Genomic DNA, 27,350 nt, shown 5'->3' with positions numbered 1-27,350 from the left:
TGGGAAATCTGTGACTCAATTTACCAGTCTGTGACTGACATTTTGACATCGATTACACAATCAGCATTTACGTCAACATGGCTGCAGGAACAGATGTACAAATTGTATAATATGTATAACTATAACTACCTTACAACTTCTTACTGAATTAAGCAACAACTGATGCAGCTGTGTAATGTAAAGCATTCACTGACTAGAACGACAGCTAACACATTCCATCTATAAGACATTAACAGCATTCAATAGTTAGCACTGCACACACTGTAACAAATATCAACTGGATTATATTCAACCAATATTTTCAGCACAACAAACTTTGTTATTTAACAAACCTCCCAATTGGAGAATGTTTTGGCTTATTCATCTTATGAAATCATCTTGTTGGGAGCTCGACACTTATAGACACCATTATATATATATATATATATATATATATATATATATATATATGTGTGTGTGTGTGTGTGTGTGTGTGTGTGTGTGTGTGACCCTGGACCACAAAACCAGTCTTAAGTCGCTGGGGTATATTTGTAGCAATAGCCAAAAATACATTGTATGGGTCAAAATTATTGATTTTTGTCAAAAATCATTAGGAAATTAAGTAAAGATCATGTTCCATGAAGATTTTTGGTAAAATTCCTACTGTAAACCTATCCAAATGTAATTTTTGATTAGTAATATGCATTGTTAAGAACTTAATTTGGACAACTTTAAAGGTGATTTTCTCAGTATTTTGATTTTTTGCACACTTAGATTTCAGATTTTCAAATAGATGTATCTTGTTAGGATATTGTTTATTATTAGAAAGCTTATTTATTGAGCTTTCATATGATGTATATATCTCAGTTTTGTAAAATTTAACCTTATGACTGGTTTTGTGGTCCAGGGTCACATATAATATATACACACACACAGCTTGAAAGTTTGTGACCCCTTATATATATTGCCAGGACAGCCTAACATCATTGATGGAACAATGAATTCTGAAATATATCAGCAAATTCTAAAAGAAAACATCAGGACATCTGTTGAAGTACAGAGTCTCAGCAGAAAGTGGGTCATGTAGCAAGACAACAAGCCCAAGCACAAGCCATTCTACAATAGAATTTTTTAAAGAAGAACAAAGTTAATGTTTTGGAATGGCTGAGTCAAAGTCCAGACCTTAATCCAATTAAAATGTTGTGGAAGGACTTAAGCAAGCAGTCCATAGGAGGAAACCCACTAACATCACAGAGTTTAAGTGATTCCCTATCAGTCGGTCTATCCGAGTCATGTCGGAAACAGACGAACTGAGATCCCAATTCGTCAGTCTCCAATGTGACGTCTCCGTTCCCTCCTTCACGAGTTCCCTCCCACAGATAATAAACTGAGTGGAAGGTTGTGCCTATTTGGCGTGCTGTCCGGGAGAGGGCCTCGAGCTTGGCCGTCATTCCTGAGCCCGGGGCTCTCCCCCGCCCAGGGGGAAGGGTCCGAGCTCATCACTGGCCCGAACCCTATAAGCGCTCCCCCTATGGGCCGAAGGTGAGGAGATGGGGTGGAGGAGGGGCACTGACAAGACAAGAGATGATGAAGGTAGGATTGTTGTGTTATTTATAGGGATTTTCCTGCACTGATGGGATAGGGAGAGTGATTGCTAAGGGTGAATTAGCCGTGTTAATAATATGTGTGAGCTCCTCCCGAAATTTGTTAATAAAAGATCACTTCAGGAAACGAGGGTTACATACATAACCGAGACACTCTGCTCCGGGGAATGGGCTAAAACTCCTACATATTATTTTACAAGACTGATCAGCATTTACAAGAAACTTTACCTTCAGGTACAGCAACAAAAGGGGGTCACAGCAGATACTGAAAGCAAAGATTTTCATACTTTTGCAATGCACGGATATGTAACACTGGATCATTTTTCTCAATAATTAAATGACAAAGAAATGTTTTTCTCTCATTGTTTGATTTGGTTCTCTGTCTACTTGCAGGACTTTTATGAAAATCTGATGATGTTTTAGGTCATATTTATGCAGAAATATAGACAATTATAAAGGGTTCACAAACTTTCAAGCAGCACCTTGCAGAATCTGCAAAATGATAATTTTTTTTTGTCCAAAATAAAGAAATCATTCACTCTTTTTTATTTAGTACTGACCTGAATTAGATATTTTAAATAAAATACGTTTACATATAGTCCACAAGATAAAATAATAGTTGAATTTAAAAAAATGGCCCTTTTCAAAATTTTAGATACACTTGATTACTAATACTAGTGTTACCTGAATGATCCAAAGCTGTTTTTTGTTTGTTTGTTTGTTTCAGTGATAGTTGTTTATGAGTCTCTCTTTTGTCCTGAACAGTTAAACTGCCCGCTGTTCTTCAGAAAAATCCTTTAGGTCTCACAAATTCTTTGGTTTTTCAGAATTTTTGTGTAATTGAACCCTTTCAAACAATGCCTGTATGATTTTGAAATCCATCTTTTCACACTGAGGACAACTGAGGGACTCATTTACAACTATTACAGAAGGTTCAAACACTCACTGATGCAACAGAACACCATGCATTAAGTGAAAACTTAAAGTAAATTTAACTTATTTTATATTACTTAAGTTATTTATAACTAAATAAGAAGAAAAATATATCTAGGCAAAATGAGAAAAATGTATACATTTGTCATTCAAAAGTTGTCCCTTAGTTGTCCTCAGTGTGAAAAGATGAATCTCAAAATAATACAATCATTGTTGGAAAGGGTTCATATACACAAAAATGATGAAAAACAAAAAAACAAAACCAAAGAATTTGTGGGACCTGAAGGATTTTTCTGAAGAACAGCAGGCAGTTTAACTGTTTAGGACAAACAAGGGACTCATGAATAACTATATAACTAAAAAAAAATTAAGAAAATAAATGACTGTGGACCATTTAGGTAACAACACAGTATTAATAATCAAGTGTATGTGCACTTTTGAACAGGGTCATTTTTATAAATTCAACTGTTATTTTCTCTTGTGGACTATATGTGAACATCTTTTATGTTAAATATTTTATTCAGGTCAGTACTAAATAAAAAAAATAACATGCATTTTGTATGATCTCTCCTATTATGATAAAAATAATTAGCATTTGCAGATGCAAGGTGCATGTAAACTTTTGAAATCCACTGTAGATAATTAGACAGATAGATCTAAAAATCATGTTAGGAATTCCTTTTGAGTTGCGCTGAAAAAAAAACAAAAAAAAAACTTGACTGATCTTGCACAAGCTGTCAGTTACAGTAGTGTTGTAAAGTTACCTGCATGACCCTCACAGTCAGAGTCAAAAGTTAAAGCCTGTCATTGATAACATCTCACCAGTTAGCAGCAGCACTTTAGATGTCAACCCCCATTAGAAAGACAACATCTAGATCAAGACCCAGTAGATCTCTCTTTATTATATATTTCAATTGTATTCATTCAATATGCATCGCTTTTTGGAACAAGCACAGAAGACAAGTGGGAAGGTGCTGACTGAGCAGATGTGGATGTGAATAAGTACCACTGGAGGTAAAGAAAATCAGTCTTTTGATTATAAACAGATCACAGTTAACCACATACCTTTACATCATAACCACACCTAATACTGTACCTTCACAGTCCTGTAGATCACTGACAAAAGACACAAACGCTTCATTTGGAATCAACACGCTGATACCAAACCAAGACCATATAAGCATACAAGCATGATAAGCGAGACGACACGCAAAGAAGCAAAGCCTAAATGTTTAGTGTCTTCATGATCACACACGTGCGTGCACACACACACACCCACACCCACCCACAAACACAAAGAAAAAATCATATCCAAAAGCTTTTCGGATTGTTTTCTTCACTTGGAGGGTAAGAAAGGCTTCAGAAAAATCTAGCAGTCACAGGATCATAAAGAAACGCCTTTTGCAGGATAGTGTTCAAATGAAACAACATAACTAGGGCCTAAAAAACAGTAATACATACGTATGCACAGTAACACGGACAGACTCCGATGTGAATCTAGGTTTTACGGAGAAAAAAGAAACAAAATAGAAAGAGACTGGACAAATTCACTGAGTGTTCTGGAGTGCTTGAGTATTTGTTCATGCATAATTGAGTGGGATTCTGTATTTGTGAAGAAGACGAGGTGTTTAGCTCAGGAGCTCCAGGTATGTGACAGGCACTTTGCCTTTCTGGTTGCCTCGCTCTCCAATAAGCCAATCCGGGTCCATGCCGGGCACCGTGTACACAGTAATAAGCTACAGGATGACAGAAAGAAACAGAAAGAAAGAAAACATTAAGTAGACATTTTGATGCGGACTGACTGTGTTGCAATGGGCACAGTCCTCTTGAAGCTTTCATTACTTTGAGGTTTCCCAGCAAGCAATTTTTGGACTAAAAGACGTCTAATAGCCGTGAAAACACAGCCCAGACGTCTAGGCTAAAACAAGTTTGTATTTGGGCTGTCAGTGAAAATTTAATAGACGTCTAAACATATCCCAATATTAGACTATTCATCAAGTAAAAAATTAAAAAATTAAATAAAAAAATTAAACCATAAAACCTTGTAAACGCTGCTGCGTTTGCTTACAGGATGCAATATCATACATCTAACTAGTTATTTTGCCAAAAAATGGCATGCAACCAAATTCAAGGTTATTTGGGCTGGAAGTGGGTTACACATAGCCGGACTATATCGGGTTTATAGTTAACCCTAGTCTCGCGTAGCCAGACCTTCAGACTGCCAGCTGAAGGTCTGGAATTCATGGCAGCTTTAATTGGCCAAGGCCCGCCCATAAGGCCGTTTGACCGACATGTCAAACAACCAATCACAGTTCGTTTCGTTCAGCGTCACGTTTCGGGGTGTAGAAATGCCCCCACAACAACAGACTGGCATGCAACAAGTCAGTCATTGAAATAACCAGCATTGAAAGTTAACGAAGAAGAGGGAGAACAAGCAGTAAGTCAGTAATTTGTTCGCGAACGTCGCAAATGTGTATAACAACAACGGCGTCTGCATAAGCACCTTTTAGCAAAACGCGAGTAAATCAGTCTGCGCTTGGTTTCCCGGCGGACCGAAAATAAACGCGACACTCGCGTGTTCCGGATATCCGGTCAAATTCAACTAATCAGATCACGACTTCGACATTCCTGAAGTGTTTCCAGTTAAGTGTACCATATGCATCAGACGTTTAGCCAACGTTCCGTGGGCGTGACGTCTGAGGCTGAGACTAAGTTAACCCAGACGGTGAAATGACGACTATTGCTTGCTGGGTTACTGCAACAGCAAACATGTATAAACAGTAGTTGATAGACGTGTATTAACAAATACCCCCCTTTGACGTCTTTTAAGGATTAAGTTTTATAGACGTGCATATCAGAGACGGGTCTGTGAGGCTGAATCATTTCACTCTCTGGAAGACATGCATATGTGGACAACGGCAATTGGTAATAATTCATTTCTGACACAGGGTCTCTGCAGGTATCATCAACTGTAATCCAATGCTTTTTTCATGTCAATTTTTACATTTTTAATACCATACACGACCCATATATAATCTCACACACAAAATGCCCATTATTAGTGTCTCTTTTGCTCACCAAGGCTGTATTAATAGTAAAATGAAGAAATACTATTTCAATTTGAAATAAGTTTTCTACGTGAATATATTTTCAAATGTATGCCTGTGATCAAAGCTGAATTTTCAGCATTTAACTCCTGCCTTTAGTGTCACATGATCCTTCAGATATCATTTTAATATGCTGATTTGCTGCTTAAAAACATTTCTGACTATGTTGAAAACAGTTGTGCTACCGAATAATTTTGTAGAAACTATGATGCATTTTACTGTTTTAGAATTCACAGATGAATGAAAAGGTCAAAAGTACAGCATTTATTTGAAATACAGTCTTCTGTAACATTATAAATGCCTTTAATGTCTAGCTTTGAATCACATCAATTAATTACATTTTAAAATCTACTCACATAAACAAACTGCTATTATAAATTGAAATAATATTTCACAATATTACTGTTTTATTGTATTTTTGTTCAAACAAATGAAAATCTTAATAAATTCAATAATTTAAATAAACCGTATCACTCTGAACTGAATTAAAAATGGATTAGCAGACACCTTAAAATCTAAAAATACACTTGCAGATAATGTAAAATAGAATTTAAAAAATACCAATAGATGTTAAACCAGGCAAAAAAGCCAATAGGTTTTTGTATTCTGCAAACTGAATATTGAATTCACATTGAATACAAATGACCTCCTTCAACTGTAACCCAACATGTTATCAGTCTGGGCAGTGAAGGAAAACATTTTAAAGGCAGGCACTTATGCAAAATTCAAGCACTATAGAAATGACATTGTGAGTTTTAGTTTTTTTAGGTTTTGTAAATGGAATTTAATCTAAAGCAACATTTTAGTCTTCTATATCAGTTCTTTCTTACTTAAATCAGCATATTTGTGATTATTTGCCCCCTTAAATTGATTTCAAAGCCATTATTTTTATCTAAATGTTTGTGTTACCTTTCGTATCAAATTCTTAAATTTGATTAATAAATGTAATTAATATAGTAAGACAGTATTGGGCTGTTACCAACCGAATAAAATCAGTATCAACCACTGTTGGGGAAAGTTACTTTTAAAAGTGAATGACAATAAGAGCTGGGTAAATCCGTTACTGATATCAAATTACATGACAAAAATTGTAGTCAGTAACGTAATCCATTACACAGTTTAGGTAATATAATCAGATTACTTTCTGATTACTTTCAGATTCCTTTCGACCTAACTTGTTTATCACAATGATTTAAACAAGATAATCTTGTACCTTAATGATGTAATATATTCCTTTTTTGATTGTAATTAACAACAACATGAAGGGCATTAAACATTATATTACATCAAGGTTTGTAAAGTAACTGCAGGGGGTTAGTCTGACTGTAGTCTGATTACGATTATTATTTTGAAATGTAACTTACTCAATAGTTAATAATAATAATAATAGTTGCTACCCAGCTCTGATTCCAATATTGCGTTTCTCCCTAAAACGTAACTAATCACGTTACTTTTTAAGGAAAGTAATGTGTTACATTGCTATTGCATTACTTTATAAATCTAGGCAAGGCTTACTTGTTTGATTTTAATATGAAAAAGAGCTATTTTTGGCAAACATAAAAGCCCTTTCACACCAAAAGTGAAAAGAATAAGCCTCAGGCTAATTAATGCAGGTTTGCATCATATTTTGTCTTGCATTTTACTGTTTTTATTCATTTTAAGGAATACTGAATCATGCATGTAATGAATTAATGTACAGTATGTTCACATTTATTCTAGAACTACAGTAACATCTTCCTCCCGATTTCTCTCCACATGGGAACAGAAGAGTTATCGCTATTTTCCATGTTCGTGGAGAAAATATTTTTACACAGTTTTTTTTTTAAAGGCTGTTAGTTCTAGGAACAAGGTTATGAAAAGGTTCCTCCAGTGCAACACCTGTGCTTTAGGTCAAGTGGTTCAGTCAGATGTGTGATTCATTCAATATTGAAACAAGGGCCTGTTTTATGAATGGGTGACTGAGTCATTAACTCAAATGATTCATTCAAAAACACTGAATCATCCAGTAACAAAACACAGCTGCGTGATCTGTTTTGGAGCTATTTTTAAATGTATTCTTTTTCTAATTTTAACTACTTGTTAATTGAATTAATAAAGTCAATGTCAAAGCTATAATCGTGCTGATATTCAGGAAATGACATTCTCTTGGTCACCTTTATATACACACGTGGACAAAATTGTTGGTACTCTTTGGTCAATGAAAGAAAAACTCACAATGGTCACAGAAATAACTTTAAACTGACAGAAGTAATAATAAATAAAAAATTCTATGAATGTTAACCAATGAAAGTCAGACATTGCTTTTCAACCATGCTTCAATGGAACTATTTAAAAAAAATAAACTCATGAAACAGGCCTAGACAAAAAATGATGGTACCCCTAACTTAATTATCAAACTGGTTCCGCGTGTGTGTACATATGCCTGTAGGAATAAAACTTGAAGACTTTTAATGCCATTTAAGGCCTTCATAGGGCTGGACAATATATCGAACGATATTGTGAGGTGCGTTTAGTCAATGAAGCCGGTGCTTTGATTAGTAGTAAATCTCCCTCGAATGCGATATTAAGCTCGATATGGCGTAGCTTGTCAGAGATTTACGTCTCTGTGTATTAATTGCCGCTCCAGCGGAACCTGAGCGGAACGCACGTGATGGAGATTTACTACTAATCAAAGCACCGGCTTCAAGGACTAAACACGCCTCACAATATCGTTCGATATATTGTCCAGCCCTAGGCCTTCATTTAAAAAAAAAATCCATTTAATGACTTTTAATGCCCCACGGAAGACAGGGTTCAAACTTAAAGCCTTTCTCCCACTCACTTCCTGTCACGTCTCCACTGTCCTGTCAAAGAACAATGGAAAAACGCCCACAAAAAAAAAAAAAAAAAGTAAAAATTTCCCAATAAAGTAGTTCTTAATAAATAAAACACACAGTCTCATTACAGCACATACTAAGCTTACTAAAATCACTAATACTGATATATTGTATGTCACTAACTCACACTTCCTCATTTCCTACCTCATCAGCGAGAAGCGAAAGTTCACTTGTATCTGCAGCATCATAGTCATACAGCACTTTGGCCTTGCGAGTGCCAGTGGCGGGAGGTTTCACCTCCTCAATCTTCAGCGTGTTGGACTCAAGGGCATTGGAAGGGTTTGGGGGACGACTAGGTGGAGAAGGTAGGGTGGCAGTGGAAAGGGGAGAAGGGCCTGCCGACACCCCTGACGTGGAGGCGTTCACAGCAAAAGCATTAGGAAATCTGGAACAGATTCACAGATTCAAAACACAGTGTGTGTGTGTGTGTGTGTGTGTGTGTGTGTGTGAAAAAAGCTTTTGCTTACACCTGACACAGATATTACATGAAAAGTAAAAGACTTAAAGGCACAATATGTAAGTTTTCGCCGCATTTCAAAACAAACAAAGAACGTGATAGAATGTGGATTTGATGTCTTCATCCCCAAAGCTGATGCAATCTGCTGGGACTCGGGGATAAATCATGTTTATGAATGAGCTAATGTATTAAAGACTTATTAAGGTCACTGTAGGATGAAACTGAAATTCATGGAAGCGAAATGAGGACCCTTGTATGTTTGCTAATCAACAACGAGTGCGATACACGGCTCAAAAGCAGCACAGCTTTAATTATGCCACAGTCGACTGCTTGTGCTTTTTCCTGTCATGCATATGTCGGAAAATTAGCACTCTTTTATCATACTAGGTACATTTGAGTGTGTTGAAAGGTCTGTTATAATGAGTGATAAATGCATTTGTCGCCTGTCTAATAAAATGCATAAGATATTAAAGCGTTTTGGGTTTATTAGGTTTTTAACCAAAAAAAAGGAAAATCAAGTGTGTATAACGTCATTGGTAGGTGACAAAAGGACATGGTCAGTTACACTAGTTAAAATTGCTTATTTCTTTGGATTTAAACATTCTTGGAAACATTTTGGGTAATGTAAGTACACGAGCCAGCAAAATATATAAAAATAAAAAATAAATAAAAAATTTGTACATATTCTGCCTTCAAAATCTCTCAATCACAAGAATTTAATTCTAATTTAGTGGGCAAACTTCCCTTTTTTTAGAACAATGGAAAAAAAAAAAACTACTCACGTATCTCCGTTTGCACTGAGAACAGGAAAGAAAAAGCAGAAAAAATACATTAGCTCAAAGCTGATCTCAAGAAGTCTTGTGATTTTCTTTACTAGAAAAGCAGTTAGGCAAGCCCCCTGTTACGCACAACTGCTTTTGCCACATCTCTCTATATCAAAAATAGACTAATGTGACTAAACTGTCATGCTCCTGAAAAACATGGTTTTATCTGACTACAATTGCTCTAGGACAGATGAACAAATTGCTGTTCGTGTTGAGGTTTGCAGCACCTCACTGAGGTTCTTACCTGCTCAGCTCTTTCTGAAGATCCTGCATGTGCTTGTGACACTCTGTGTAATAAGCAGCCTGGGCCTCCACAAACTCATGCAAACAGCGCAAGTGGTTCACCTGCCATGGAATTGGAAAAGTTGAAAGTTTCTTTCTTCATTCTCTTATTAATAAAGAGATATACTCTACTGTTCAAAAGATTGGTGTCACCGTTTTGTTAAGTAATAATAAATCACCAAAAACAGTGATATTGTTTTTTACATGCTATTTTAAAAAGTACTTTACTCCTGTGATCAAAGCTTAATTTTCAGCATCATTACTTCAGTCTTCAGTGTCACATGATCCTTCAGAATTCATTTTAATATACTAATTCTGTGCTCAAGAAACATTTATTATCAATGTTTCTGTGGAAGCTGTGATACATTTCAGGATTTTTTTAATGAATAGAACAGCATTTGTTAAAAACAGAAATTTCATTACTGTCACTTTTGACCAATTGAATGTGTCTTTGATGAATTTTATGAAAAATAAAATCATACAGACCCCAAGCTTTTGAACGGTTGACACTGCAATTAATTTTGTTTGCGTTATGTCTAACACGAAGAGCAGCGCGAGTGTGGGAAGCGCAAGTACTCACGTGTGTGCTGCTGATCCCCTCCAGCAGGAGGCGTGTGACCTCTGCCTGTCTGTCAAACTCAGTCTGAGCCACACGCAACTCATGCTCTGCCTGGTGAAGCCACAAACACACAAAAAGGACACATATTCCACATAGCTCAGCTATTTTGTGTAAGCAACTTGTATTTGTTAATTAGCAGCCTCCTTTAACCAGTAAAGTCATTTATGTCAAAGCAAATGAAGACCTCAGTCTTTTCTTGTTTAAAAGTTCTAAGCCACACAATACATTTTTTGTCATCATTTCATCTTTATTATAAATCTTAAGAATTATGAATTTTGAATCAGACCTGACTCCTTAACCTTAAACCACATCACATGACCCACATGGCTCAACGTGAGCTCATCACGGGCTCTAATTGCTCACCACTACCCCATTTAGGTAAATTACCCATTTTTAATTACTTTATAACTAGTCACTGAAAAACAGAACTGTTTATAGCAAATGAGCGGTTTGAAATAATAGATAAAGATCATCTTTCTTAACATTTTTTTAAATACTGCTTTATTTCTATATCTCTGGACATTCCGATATTATGCTGTTAGATTCATATTCAATATTCTCAACATTGTAGCCATTATAATGTGAGAATAATTTTGGACTTGCTAAAATCTGTTGTTTGTTAGGTACACTAGCAGTCAAATGTTTTTGAACAGTAAGATTTTTAATGTTTTTTTTAAAAAGTCTCTTCTGTTTACCAAGCCTGCATTTATTTGATCCAACGTACAGCTAAGTACTATTTAAAATAATGTTTTTTTATATGAATACATTCTAAAATGTAATTTTCTCTGGTGATCAAAGCTAAATTTTCAGCATCATTACTCCAGTCTTCAGTGTCTCATGATTCTTCAGAAATCATTCTAATATGTGGATTTGCTGTTCAAGAAACATTTTTTATTATCGATATTTAAAACAGTTGAGTACATGTTTTTCAGGATTCTTTGATGAGTAGATGAATTCAAAGATCAGCATTTATCTGAAAAAAATAAATAAAAGTCTTGTAACATTGACCAAAGCTTAGAGTCAGTATCTGGGAAATAAATTATAGAAATAAATGTTTTATTTACCAAGGATGCTTTAAATTGACCAAAAGTGATCATGATAGAAACATTTATGTTTCAAAAAATTTCTATTTCAGATAAATGCTCTTCTTCTGAACTTTTTATTCATCTAAGAAACCTGAAAAAATTATAATTAGCTTTTTTCAACATAATAATAATAATAAATGTGTTTTTTTAGCAACAAATCAGAACATTAGAATAGAGTAATGATGCAAATAGTTCAGGAAAATTACATTTATTACATTAAATTACATTTTAAAACATTAAAATAGAAAGCAGTTGGTTTTTTTTAGTCCAAGTATTTATTTTTACTCTTTTGCTGTACTTTGGATCAGATAAATGCAGGCTTGGTGAGCAGAAGAGACATTAAAAATCTTGAAAAAAAAAAAAAAAAACTGGTAGTATAAGTTAAGTAGGATCTTAAACTGACAGATGTTATCAGATAGAACTCATAGCAATGGGAGTAAACAAATACCATTATTCACATGACTTACATATGTTATTATTAGGGGTGTGACGAGACACTTAGCTCACAATAGGAGACCAGACATGAGATTGGGTTCACGAGACGAGACAAGATTTTTACACAGAAATCCTCACTATTAAAATACATGACTGGATAGTCTGCAGGTGGATTTTGAAATGTAAGTTGTTATGTAAGTTGATATTCTGATCATAGTTTTTCTTCCCAAGTGCATTTCACCATTTCCAAACCACATCAATCGTAATACCTATTAATTTTTAGCCATTTAGCCATATAAGTGATATACAGTCCCTGACAAAAGTTTTGTCGCTTGTGTACAAAATGACCTGAAGTGCCGCTGAAATTTATTTCTAATCAAGATTTTTTTTTTTTACAAGAAATGGCTCATTTTAATCCCAACAGCTTTTGTAATAATGTTTCAGTGCAAAACGAAACTGTCAAAAAGTATTCTAATATTCACAGCTTGGTAAAGCCCACTGAGTCAATTTTTGCAAAGACATAAGTGTTGTCGCCTTGTCATATGAGCTTCACCTGTGACTAATAATGGATCAATTAGGTCTCAGGTGTGTATAAAAAGAACACCAGTACACTAGACCTTCACATCAACTGCACCTATACCTCTGAAAAGATGCCTAAGATTCACCCTGAGACTAAAGTGTTGATTATCAAGAGGCTGAAGACCAGATCCACTGCTGATGAGGCAGACACCTTCAATGTGTCTCAGTGTCAAGTACAGAGGATAACAAAAAGATTTGAAGAGAATGGAGACGTTTTTGACAAGCCCAGGTCAGGCAGACCCCGCAAGACAACTGCTCGAGAGGACCCTTTGTTGGCGCGAAAATCCAAGGCCAGCCCATTTTCCACTGCAGCAGAGCTCCACAAGACCTGGTCACCTGAAGTCCCTGGGTCAACCAGAACAGTTTGTCAGATTCTGTCTCGAAATGGCCTCCATGGTCGAATCAGTGCCCAGAAGCCAGCACTAAACAAAAGACAATTGAAATACCGTGTGGCATTTGCCAAGGCCCACAGCCTGCTAAAAGAATGGACGCTGGATTTTGTAAGATTTCTTCTGTTGAATTACACCACAGTCGCTGCAAATATTGCAGGAGACCTGCTGGAGCCCGCATGGATTCGATATTCACCCAGAAAACATTGAACATCCAGTATGGGGGTGTGCGAGAGATCTGCAGGGTGGAAGGCACAACAATAGTCTAAAATACCAAGAAATCTTAGCTACCTCTTATAATCCCAACCATAAAAGAGGGCAAATTCTGCAGCAGGATGGTGCTCCATCGCATACTTCCATCTCCACATCAAAGTTCCTCAAGGCGAAGAAGATCAAGATGCTCCAGGATTGGCCAGCCCAGTCACCAGACATGAACATCATTGAGCATGTGTGAGGTAGGATGAAAGAGAAAGCATGGAAGACGAAACCAAAGAATATTCATGAACTATGGGAGGCATGCAAGATGGCTTTCTTTGCTATTCCTGATGACTTCATCAACAAATTGTATAAATCCTTGCCAAACCGCATGGATGCAGTCCTTCAAGCTCATGGAAGTCATACAAGATATTAAATTTGGATCTCACAGCACCACTACTTAATTTGCTGACATATTTTTGTATTTGCAGTAAATTTGTTCAATTTCTGTTTAGGCGGCAAAACTTTTGTCTTGCCAAAATTTGACCTTTCTGTCTTGATTAAATGATAAATCTTTTTTTAGTGAAACTTATTTCAATGCATTTGGGAGGGTTTTAGCTTTTCATATGAGCTATTTCTAACACCAATTGATTAATTAAAAGTCAGGTTAATAGCAGATGTTTCTACAAAATAGACAAGACTTTTGTCAGGGACTGTACAATTGTCCATGAAGGCTGGAAGTGAAAAACTAATTATATTTAGGTGTGTATATTTATTAAGCAGGTTTCTTTTACAGATAAAATGAACCAAAAAAGAGATTAAGCTCAGACTGAAAAGTTATAAATTTTTAAATGACCATGGGGAATATTTAAAACTAATGCAGTACTACAATTTGCAAAGTTAAGGCATGTGCATTCGACAGCAAAATTATCGATGGGTCAGCCGATTTAGAAAAAAACAGGTGGAGAAGTAAAGTCACATGTTAACTGCTAAAGAATTATTAAAATTAACGTGAAGAATCAGGTGCGAAACTATCAGGAACGCTTTAGCCTCCAACACCACCATTTTGAAGAACTGCAAACCCTACCTGGAGTCTCCAGAAGTGCAAGGTGTCAGGTTCTTAGAGACTTTGCTTGGGTAAAAAAACTAAAATCATATAAAATGGCCCTCACTTAATAAGAATAACAAGATAAAGTGTAGTACAATACATGAAGACTAATTTTTTATAGGCTTTATAGACAGATACGTTGAGAGTGTCTCTTTGACTACCAGAACCACATCCTCCTGTACCACTCTTTCGAGAATTTATCTTCCAGAATCTGGAAATAAGTTTTGGGTGTTCATTTTTAGTCTATCTCTTATTCTAAGAATTTTATCTTGCAGAAATGGACTAAAAATAAAATCCCAAAACGTACAGCCAGATTCTGGAAGATAAATTCTTTAAACAGTGGTACTGGTTCCTTCTACACTGTGTGTGACTCTGCAGATGCCTTTTTTAATATTAAAAAAGCTAAACGACAGTGCCATAGTGGCACCGTAATGTAATGGTGATATCACAAGACATCCTCTTATTTTGACAAGGAAAGACCTCGCAATTTAATATCGCAGGATCTTGTGGCACGAGATCTCGTCACACCTCTAGCTATGCAAACATTTACTGCAAACAAAGGCATGTCTAAACGTTCAGGTTTTGCCATAGAGCAGCAAAGGAAGAAGTGGATCTTTGCCTGATACTTACTTTATCCACTTCCTCACTCCACAGCTGGAACATGCAGCATAACGACAAGAAAGGAACAGTGATGACAACGTAACACAAACACCCCCCCACCAACAAATTTTCACATGTAAATTTAAAGAAGTAACATGAATAAAATAAATCAATAAAATATAACAAAAAGTGTTATACTATTACACTTCACAGGACCTTAAAATTGAAAAAGACATTCAATGTAATCAGACACAAGCAGCACAGGCTCCTGAAACCTCTACATTGTCAAAACAGCTACAATGGAAAATAAGTGAGTACACACACATCAAAAATTAAAGAATAAAAAACAAAGTTCACCTCCCCCTGCATTCCACTGCAAATGTTCATCACAGGGGATTTTCATGTTTTGACTTATGCAATAACATGATGTCAATATTATGCAAACTCTATCACAGAATCAGTCAAAAGTTTGGACATGTGACACTGAAGACTGTTGCTCTTGCTGAAAGTTCAGCTTTGCCATGACAGGAATAAATTACATTTTAAGATCTTTTCAAATAGCAAACAGCTATCTTACAATATTACTTTTTAATATACTTTATTTTATTGAACTACAATTGATAACTTCGACCCAAAATGGTGATAGTTGTGTCTATATTAAACGAAAGTGACTAATAAACAGAGTTTCCATGAATGACGAGAAAAATTATTGGTTAAAGCAACAAACCAATCAGAATCGAGCATTTTAGAATGTTGTGTAATAAAATGCTTTAACCATTTTCCACATTTAAGAATAAAGAAGTAGTAGCTGTGTCCAAACTTTTGAGCTTTACTGTAAACTACCACTCAAACGTTTTTGAATAGTAAGATTTTTAGTTCTGCTCACCAAGCCTGCATTTATTTGATCCAAAAACATACAGCAAGAACCGTCAAATTTTGAATATATTTTTTGAATTTATTTTAAAAGATCATTTATTCCTGTGATTTCACAATTTTTAGCAGCCACTTCATGATGATCCTTCAGAAGTCATTCTAAAATGCTCCAAAAACATGTATTGTTATTATTATTATAATAAATATTAGATTTTCTTCAGGTTTCCTTGATTAGAAAGTTCAGAAGAACAGAATTTATCTGAAATAGAAATCTTTTGTAACATTATACATGTCTTTATCATCACTTTTGATTGATTTAAAGCATCCTTGCTAAATAAAAGCATTAATTTCTATCTTTTTTCTTTTCAAAAAAAAAAAGAAAAAATATATACTGACTCCAAGCTTTTCAATGGTATAGTGTATAATGTTACAAAAGCTTTTTATTTCAGATAAATGCTGATCTTTGGATCTTTCTATTCCTCAAAGAATCCTGAAAAAAAAATGTACTCACCTGTTTTAAATATTGCTAATAATAATACATTAAACAAACAGCAAATCAGCATATTAGAATGATTTCTCAAGGATCATGTGACACTGAAGACTTGAGTAACAATGCTGAAAATGTATCTTTGATCACAGGAATAAATTAGATTTTAAAATATATTCAAATAGAAAGCTGTTATTTTAAACAGCAAAAATATTTCACAATTTCACAGATCAAATTTATCAGGCTTGGTGAGTAGAAGAGAATTCTTTAAAAAGCATTACAAATCTTACTGTTCAAAAACATTTGACCGATAGTGTATATAACTTTATCTATATGAACACACACAAACAACACCACTATTATGTACTACTACTTGGACTAATCTACTATAGATAGTCCATGTATTGCATCAGCTGTTGCCAAAACATTAACCAAACACACAGGGAAAGGCACACAGGCACACAACACTGCAAGAACGGAGACGGAAATAAGTCAGTGTTACTGTGGTAAACTTAACACTTAACAACATTGACAGAGAGGAAAACAGGACTAGTTTAAAACAATGGGTGAACAACAAAAAGGAGATGCTACTGTCCATCACTGAGCTGTGCTGACAATATACATACAATGCAAATACTGCAAGTCTAAAAGTGCACTACTCTATGAGGGGTTTATACTAAGGCCTCACTTCAGATTCAAGTTCATACAACCTTTTCTCTGTCACTCAGAGATGAATCACCAACTTCACTATCCCACTGCGTGGAATGAAAAAGTAAGAGGGTGGGACGATGGAAAAGTTTCAGTGAGGCCCTCTATCATCTGAAATTCCAGGTAATGGCAAAGGATAGAGGATGATACTATGTCCGAAACTCTTTGGTGTAATAATTGCGACGCGTTTATTCATTAATTAATTTGTGCTGTAGCTGATTATTTTTCATCCACGATAACAGTTTATTGTTATACTACCCCCATAGAGAACGGACTGTCTGAGGACATCCTGCTCATCTAAATTTACAAGGGTCGGTGCAAATATTGGTGGGGAAATTTTGTATGTACAAAGGTCATGTAGAAAGACAGAGAGAGAGAAAAAGAGAGTGTGTGGGGCAAGACTTCTAATGCTAAGGGTCTGCAGCCTTCTTACCGCAGATGCACTGGCCGACAGAACATAATTGCGGGGCCTAGTCTCCTGAAAGTCAGGCGCAGCCTACAGGTGGAGGGGGGGAAAACACAGTTTTACAAAGAATCATGTGTCCACATGAACTGACCCAGCAGACAACACTAATTTCATATTTTCATATAAAACAGAAACACTTGACAAACCAGCCTGTAACCTCTCCCACACACAAACACACACACACAAAAACAGGCAAATAAGGATGGCAGCTGCAGATTTTTTTTGTATCATCTTATTGCATTCCAAACCAATAAATAAATAAATGATAAAAAAAATTAAAAAATAAAATAATAAAAACCATGATCATTTATTAATATGTTGCTACTCTTACTTTTTTATTCTTCATGTTTCAGTAGTTTTTACCAATAATCTTGTTTTAGTGCTTAAGGGTTAAAGTACACATTACTTACCATAAAAAAGTCACAATTTAATTGTAATTTGTCACTGTTTTGCACGAGTATTATAAAGAGTACACTTTTATTTTAGCCCAGTTGTACTGTATGACATAGAACAAAAGCAGTTTTTTGTACCCTTTGGACTGTTGTGCATCATGAAGAGCACAATACAATTTTCTCCACACTAAAAAATGCTGAGTTAAATACAACCCAGCGCTGGGTGAAATGTTAAACCCAGCCTTCTGAGTACTTTCATTTTAATTTTAAAAATCAGACACATAATTACTGGTGGCATCAGCAACAATCAAAAGGTGAACAATTATTAATAAGCAATTAAAAAAATGTTTATTTATTTATAATTTATTCAACTTATTGCTAAATGTTCATTTATTTAACATATTAATAAATGTTAATTTCCTACCTATTCTGGGTTCATTAAGCAAGAAATATAGTCATTTTTAAGCAAAAGTTGAGCTACCTGGGAGGTTGGGTTACACATTTAACCTAACCGCTGGGTCAAAACAACTCCATATAGTTTGTCCATATTTCACCCAGCGCTGGGGTGTTTTTAACCCAGCATTTTTTTAGAGTTATGTGCCCTATTCTTGTAAATATCAAATGCTGTTGAAATCAGCCAAAGTTAACAAGACTCTTATATGTGAGCCTGCTCCACAAAACCAGTTTTAAGTAGCACGGGTGTATTTGTAGCAATAGCCAAAAATACATTGTATGGGTCAAAATTATCTATTTTTCTTTTAAGCCACAAACATTAGGATATGAATTAAATATGAAGTTCTTAGAATATGCAACTTTACAGCTGATTTTTTTAAATTTAAGATTTAAGGTTTTCAAATAGTTGTATCAAATATTGTTCTTTGTTTTATCCTAACAAACCATACATCAATGGAAAGCTTATTTATTCAGTTTTCATATGATGTATAAATCTCAATTTCAAAAAATTGACCCTTATGACTGGTTTTGTGGTCTAGGGCCACATATAATAGATAACAGAGATACAAATGAGTCATTATTATTATTATTATTATTATTATTATTATTATTATTATTATATATACACATACATACATTCAGTACACAAGCTGGTTAAACAAAACAACCCAGCGCTTAGTGAAATATGGACATACCCAGCGACTGGGTTGTTTTATTTAACTCAACTATTGCTTAAAATGACTATACTTCTTGCTTAAAATGAACCCAAAATAGGTTGTAAACAAACATTTATTAATGAGTTGAATGAATAATAATTAAAAAAAACATTTAAGTGCTTATTAATAAATGTTCACCTTTTTATTATTGCTGACACATCTCATAGTTATGCGTCTGATTTTTAATTTACAACCTATTTTGGGTTAATTTTAACCCAGCCATATAGTAATTTTTAAACAATAGTTGAGTTTAATAAAACTACCCAGAAGGCTGGATTAAATATTTAACTCAAACCGCTGGGTAAAATCAACCCAGTCCCTATTTCAACCAACACTGGATGTGTGTATGTGTGTTTGTGTACACACTAAAACCATATACACTATTCAATTCTAATATGCTTTTTTATATATTTTGTACATATATTTCATATTCATATATTTTGTATTTCACAAAAAAATTCCTCCACTTCCATCATGGGTTTCTTTCATGGACATTCATTTGGGAAACCTTGCTCTATAATACACAATACATCATTATTATTATTATTTTTTTTTTAATGTGACTGTGTTTTCAAAAGAAACTGCTTTTGAAGTTTTTATCAAGACACTGCATACAGAAGGTCAGCTATCAAGCCTGCACAAGTAACTGCTTGCAGGAAGCAGCCAAGGATGTAAGACAGCTGAGAAGTCACACACCCACACACACACACACACACACACACACACAGATACTCACATCTCCCTCACACTGTGCAAATGACAACAAAGAGATGTGTTAGTGAATATGTGGAAAGGAAAAAATCCCACACAGAGCACACCTGATGACTGAGTCATAAGTGCATTCCACAGATTAAAAAAGACGTAACAATAAAGTTTGGCTACACCCTAATGACCTTAGATAAGCCCATTAATATTTGATATGCACCAGGAGGGATATCACACTTAAATGGATGTATTGGCAAACAATCAGAACTATGCAGGAAAGGAAGAAATGAAAACTTGATAAAAGGGCATGTGACTCAGCCTTCTGCGTAAACTATAAATTCTTCAATCACTGAAAGGCATCAAATGAAGAAGCAAACATGTAAGTGAAAGGAGAAGTCATGTGCAAGGTCATTTGTGAAAGATGTCTGCTTATGCCCCCTGACTCACAGCTTCCCAAACTAAGTCTGCTTCACGAATATTTTCCACATAACAAATAGTTCCCGTAAAGAATAAATCTTTTTTTTTTCAATGACGTACATAGAATAAATCAGGGGTGTCTTTCTTTGGGATACTCAAATTAAACAGGGGCAACTTTTAGAAAATATGAGGTGACCAAGTGGGCAACACTTTACAATAAGGTTTCATTTGTTAACAGTTGTTAGTTAAGTATCAATTACTATTATTTATATTATATTATTATATTGATGCACTACTCTCTAACATGAACAAAAAATGAACAATTGCTTTTTTATTAACATTAAAAATCAATAGATGCTGTACAAACATATTCATTGTTAGATCATATTGGAAAATGCATTATCTAATGTTAACAAATGAGCCCTAAATAAAGTGTTACAGATAATTGACTAGATTAAACCAATAACAGTGATATCTTACGTGAATCTTATATCTGTGACCCTGGACCACAAAACCAATCATAAGTAACATAAGTAACAAAATTATCGATTTTTCTATTATGCCAAAAATCATTAGGATATTAAGTAAAGATTATGTTCCATGAAGATATTTTGTAAAATTCTTACCATAAATATATTAAACAGTAATTTTTGATTAGTAATATGCATTGCTAAGAACTTCATTTGGACAACTTTAAAGGCGATTTTCTCAATATTTAGATTTTTTTGCACCATCAGATCCCAGATTTTCAAATAGTTGTATCTCGGCCAAATATTGTCCTATCCAAACAAACCACACATCAATGGAAAGCTTATTTATTATAAAATCGACCATCATGACTGGTTTTGTGGTCACATTTTGTCACCTTCTGCATCAAAAAAATTAGGAGTTTGTTTGTTTTTTAAAACCTTTTCATTCTCCTGAATGATTTAGTCAAGGTGTTATTTACACACCAGTAAAGCATTCAGAAATACTTCTAGTTTTTTAACCAATTATTAGGACTCACTCTATTATGTGGTTATCTCTTTCAGAGTTTGATTGCCACGTCACATTGTTGTTTGTGTGCACTGTAAGAGGCAGAATTGCGAATGTCAATTTTAAAGGTCACATATTGTACACCTTTTTGGAGGTTTATTTTAGCTGTTGATGTCCTTAAGAATATATATTTGTGGTATAAGTGACAAAAACCATCTCAATATATTTTTATAGCTCCTCTCTTAGGCTCTGTCAAGAACAGGTTGATTTTGGGCTGTTTAATTAATATTCAGGCCAACCACAAGTAACTACGGTCAGGTATGCTGTAGCCTGCTGTGGCTTGGTGTCGGTGATACTCAACAGGATGTTTCAGAATGGTAATTAAGTTTTTTTTTTTTCAAACACAGATTTCAGCACGCTACGTAACTATTGCTTTAGTAAAGCCTCAACACTGTGCGCTGATTCCGGAAAATTGCCTTAAAGTTGGCAGAGTGCCTTCTGTGTGAAAGCAAACACGTCCCGGGAATGATTCTGGGAACGATCCCGGGTTGGGAGCCTAGTAAGATTGCTGGGATCAGTCCCGGAACGAGCGCTGTGTGAACAAAAGCCAGAACCAGTGCCATAAAAGCTGTGTTGTAGTGATGATGGACATTATCGTGCGACTCTTCACAATGAAAAAATATGTGCAAACTTTAATGAAGTAGCGATCAGGGAGTTCCTGACGCAGATCGTTCGGCTGTTTCAGTTTAGTTCAAGGTACGCGTCACATTACACGTCACAGGTCTTTACTGGTTGTGTGTAAAGCACGTAAAGCACGTAAAGATTCCGGAAAAATCACTGTGTGAATGAACCAAATCAAACAATTCCAGAAAAAAATCATGGGACACATTATCTGTGTATTTTTCGGAATCGCTGTGTGAAAGAGGCTAAAGCTGACGTGCCACTGGTCTTTTATATTAATGTTGTTCGGAAGCCTGTGTAATGATATATTTTCCTGACATCCATTCACTGAACAGCGTTTTCTCAACTTGTTTTCGTGTTGTTGTGGCTTAGCAATGGAGGGGGTTTGGCAAAAGGAGGCGGTGACTGAGTAGATCGGACGTCACAGCAGCTTGTGAAAAGGCACAGCTACTTTGCAGGCTGTGTGCATTAAATGTGGATTGACTGTTTTGAAACTTATCTGGTAGTTACATAGCCCCTAGACCTTAGTTATCATGAAAAAAGCCAGGAAATTTTGGTTTTGACAATATGGGACCTTTAACCTTGTGGTGTGGATTTGGGCTGCGGGTTAGACATTGATTATCCTTGCTTTAGGTCAGTGGTTCTCAATCCTGGTCCTGGGGGACCCCTGCTCTGCCAATTTTGAATGTCTTCCTTATTTAACACACCTGACTGAGATCATTAGCTGATTAGTTCAGTTCATGGATCTCTCTCCTCATGAGCTGATGATCTCAATCAGGTGTTAAATAAGGGAAACATGCAAAATGTGCAGATCAGGGGTCCTCCAGGACCAGGATTGAGAACCACTGCTTTAGGTTATACTTCCTGAAATGTCCTTCTAGAGATTTGAATCCTGGTTAACAGCTAATAAGTGGTTTGTGATGAGAGAGTGTTGGAGGAGATGAAAGAACCTGAGGGTGAAGATGATGAAACAACTGAAAATAAGACTTACAGCAGCCTTGGCCTCTGCTAACTTTGCCTTCTTGAGCCGAGCTTTGCAAACATCCAGGTCAAGGCGCCGATTCTCAAGTAGCCTTCTCTCTTTCTGAAAACAGAACATACAGACTTTTGAGATAAAGCAAGTGTGTTAAAAGCCTCGTTCAGACTGTCAGCCCAAATCCGATTTTGTCCATATCTGGATAGAATCGGATTTAAATAACTGACTGTCCACACAGTCCTATCGCAATTGTTCAAATCCGATTTGTGTGTCCATAAGCACTCTTGCATTTTACAGAACGTGCAATAACAATAACAATAACAAAAATCGACAATAACAGCCGTATATTGTCTTTTCCCGCTTGACTTGCAGTTCGCAACAACACAAGCTTGTTTCTGCAAAGACGTTTATGATGTTTTCCACGTGTTTACATTTTACGTGGCGTGAAAACGCGAAAAAGCTTCGCCAAATCCTATCTGACCGGTCAGACTGAAAAGGATTTCCAGGAATCCGATTTGAATAGGATTCCAAACCACATACGAATGTAGCTCGAAACGGATTTGACCAAGGTGGATAATATGTGAAGGAGCTGGCCAATCATTTTATCAGACAATGCATGTTGGCTTATATAAGATGGAAGTGAACCAACTGAGACCCAAGATGACAAATTTCACTTACAGATATGGTTTTCCAGTCACCTTCTAGAAAGTTTCTCAGAGGTGTGAGGAAGTTAATGGCTGATGTCTGTAGGAATTCCCGCTCTGCTCCACCCAACCTCCTCTGATAATCTCCAACAGTGATTAAAGTACTACCTGAAAACACAGACAAAACATTTACAAAACACAACGGCGCATACAACTCACCACTGCGATGACATTTTCAACCTTTTCCTGTTAAATAACCAAGAACATCTTATAATTACTCACTGCTTCAAATGATTCAGTTTGCACACTTTCAACTCATTCAGATGGAATTGGAACACAAGATTATCAGATTATAGACAAAACAGTCTTTGAGTCATCTCTACTAGTTACTCATCTTTATCGATCTTTATCGGACCTACAAAATGACACACTCTGCCTCACGTCATCTTCAGCCAGATGTTCTCATGCTGTTTTGATTCTTTGTAAATGAAACATGTTTTCATTTGGGGGTTTTTATAATGTTTTTGCATTCATATTGTCATATATACCTTGCTAGTGGTCATTTAATTTTTGGGGAATGTTGACATATCTAAGAGTGTGACATGATTTATCATATAAATCTTTTTCAGCCAGCATTGTTATAATTATAATATATTGAGTTCTAATACAAAATAATACAAATGTATGACGTCGTAATTGTGAACAGAAAAATAAAATAAAACATAAATCACAGGATCCAATACACTTTCCCTCAGTAAATTCTAAAATAAAAGCATCCATGAACACCTATCTGCCAACAAATCCTATGCTTCACCTGTTTAGAAAGGGAAAGTGCGCCATCTAGTGACACACGGCATGCAGTGCTTTAGGAAACAACGGGAAGAGAACATTGAACAGCGGCGATCCTGCTTCATATGGTGTGTGAAGTAAATAAATAAACAATAAAAAAAGATACGATTTTGTTTATTGAATTTGTGAATTCAATAAATTGACTTCTAGTATATACCGATCAGGAAGATTGTGATCAGCAATGTTTTTTTAAAGAAGTTTCTTATGATCATAAAGGCTGTATATATTTGATAAAAATACAGGGGGAAAATTGTGAAATATTATTGCAATTCAAAATAGCAGTTTTCACTATTAATATACTTTAAAATATAATTTATTCCTGTAAAGCAAAGCTGAATTTTCAGCATTATTATTCCAGTCTTCAGTGTCACATGATCCTTAAGAAATCATTATAATATGCTGATTTGTTGCCAATGTTGGAAACTAAAAATAAATGGAAAACTGGAAACATTTTTCTGGATTCTTTGATAAATAAAAAGTTAAAAAGAAAAGTGTTTATTCAAGATTATTCAAGATCTTTTTTTTAAAGAAATTATACTTTCATTCAGCAAGGATGTGTTGAATGGATAAAAAGTGATAATAAAGTCTTATATTGTTAGAAAAAAATCTATTATTTTTTATCTTTTTATTCATCAAAGAATCAAACAAAAAAAAGTATTAAGCAGCACAATAGTTTCAACACTGATATCAGAATGATAGAATGAGTAATGGTTACTGATAATTTAGCACTGTATCAAAGAAAAAAATAGATTTCAAATTATATTAAAATAGAAAATGCAATAATATTTCACAATATTACATTTTTTTTTTTTTTTTAATCAAATAAATACAGCCTTGATGGGCATAATGTTATTGATCCCAAAACGTTTGAACGGCAGTGTAGATCTTTTTTGATTATGTGCAAACTGCTTATTATTATTTATTTATATTATTTAATATTATTTCTTAGTTAGGAAATATGTTGCCATTTTATCTCAACAAAATAGCTTTTTCCCCTGATCTGTGTGTTTCCCCCTCAAAAGTATAAAAGTTGCATCACATTAATTTTGTTTTGTTCGGTTGTACCAACCATATGGAGTTCCTGGCCCAAATTCCTTGGCAGCATCTTGCATATACTGTCCCAGCAGCTCTGCATTGGTGGTTCTGGAAGGGATCTTTCTGTCCAATTTCTCATAGAAGAACTCTTCAATACGAGCACCTAAACAAAGATTCACATCAGTAAAAAAGACATCAGGCTTTAATCAGGGTTCACTCCACTAACAGCACCATCATGTTTACCAGTCCAAACCAATAGTCCACAGTCAGCAAATTGAGGGTAACAGAGTTTTAATAATTTTAAAATTGTTTTGAGAGACCACACAGCAAAAGCAGAAGCATGAAACACAGATCTTTGATATAGACATAATAGATAACAGCATAAAACCCATATGGGGTTGTAAAGGCAAAACGTGATACAATAACAGTCTCTGACCAATCATTCCAGCTCTGAACACAATCCAGCAGGATTTAAAGAGCCCCACAGATTTGATAACCAGATCTGATTAAGATATTCAGTTAATTGAAAACAGATGTTTAAACCCTACTTTTGCAAACAAACTCATCCACAAAAGGATAGTACTACTGACAAAAACATAGTGAGAACGTTGAGAATACTAAGCATCAATCATTTGGGGGAAGCAATTAAACTGAAGACCTAAAGCATAGCCCATGGGGAGTAAAGACACACTTACCAGTTTGGTCAACTGGAGCATGGAGAGAGTTAGAAAGAACAGGTTAGTGTTCACCAGGTCATCAGTACCTCTTGCACTTACATTAAACGCTTAAATGTGTACATAAAAGGTACTGAACTCTAAATCATCTGAAACCCGTGGGCTTATCAATGATTTACAAATTACAACCGAATGAGTATTAATATAAAATGTTTTGTGTTGTTTATTCAGTTGTGAACTGCCAACATAAAACGCAAATGTAGATTTTTGACTGTAGATATCCACTTCCTTTCAAACATTTGAAGTTAATGTTTTGATAGAAGTCTCTTATGCTCACCAAGGCTGCATTTACTTTATTAAAAATACAGTTAATCTGTAATACTGTAAAATATTATGACAATTTAAAGTAATGTTTTCCTGTGATGGCAAAGCTAAATATTCAGCAGCCACTGCAAATAATCTTTCAGTGTTTTAATATAATTATTCTAGTAATAATTCATATAAAACACTTAAACAGTAGTGTAATTAAGCACAGTAACAATTAACAGCTCAGATTCTAACCGTTACGCCAGTTTGCTGTACATCTTAGCACCCTTATAAAACATTTGCTTACTCTTGTGACTAGTTAAACTAATACAGCAAGAAGTAGAGAGAAAATAAAAATCAAGGGTGCAAAGACAATACAGTCCATTCACATAATGTGACACCTGAGCACTGTTGCTGTTTTAACACGGTTGTTAGGCATTATATTTCACTGGCTGCCTGTACAGGACCTAAGCCAACATTTAATTTCTCTAATAAAAGTTTTTTTTTTTCTTCACACAGATACAGAGTGGTGTAATCAAGCAAATGGTGACATTAAAGCAGATTGATATCAACAAACAGTCAAGGGATGTTCCTGTTCATCATGTTAATTGTAAATGTCAACAACATTAGACATTTTCAACATACAGGACTTCTTGTTGGGCTCAACATTTAGTAGACAAGACCACACATTTCAAACGATATTTAATAACGAAATATTTTCCTGAAGTAAATGCAATTCAGAGGCTTAGGTAGATTTAAATCGTATAACAGCCATGTAGTTTCTTACTTGGGTTAGGTTGAAGCAGCACCTCGGTCTGTCTGAAGATCTTTTCGGTCCAGTTTTTGGTGCAGTCTGCTCGAGCAATCAGGTTCTCCAAGTGGGCATCTAGCTCAGTCTTTTCTGCCTGGCCAAGCTTTTCC

At 35.2% G+C, this 27,350-nt stretch overlaps 1 protein-coding gene across 1 annotated transcript; it reads right to left on the bottom strand.

Moving 5' to 3' along the window:
• On the bottom strand, positions 1 to 27,350 carry sh3glb2b (SH3-domain GRB2-like endophilin B2b). Its single transcript, XM_073840544.1, has 9 exons — positions 27,217 to 27,350; positions 25,484 to 25,612; positions 23,600 to 23,733; positions 22,937 to 23,029; positions 10,643 to 10,732; positions 10,025 to 10,125; positions 9,739 to 9,753; positions 8,644 to 8,884; positions 1 to 4,252 (listed from the first exon to the last, which is right to left on the bottom strand). The coding sequence occupies exons 2-9, from the start codon at positions 25,524 to 25,526 to the stop codon at positions 4,145 to 4,147; spliced, it is 825 nt and encodes a 274-aa protein (XP_073696645.1). The 5' UTR covers positions 25,527 to 25,612; positions 27,217 to 27,350; the 3' UTR covers positions 1 to 4,144.

This window comes from Garra rufa, chromosome 5 (genome assembly GCF_049309525.1).
Source record: "Garra rufa chromosome 5, GarRuf1.0, whole genome shotgun sequence".
NCBI classification, from domain to species: domain Eukaryota; kingdom Metazoa; phylum Chordata; class Actinopteri; order Cypriniformes; family Cyprinidae; genus Garra; species Garra rufa.
Note: the sequence above shows the minus strand (reverse complement) of the source record. Positions and strands in the feature narration are given on the sequence as shown.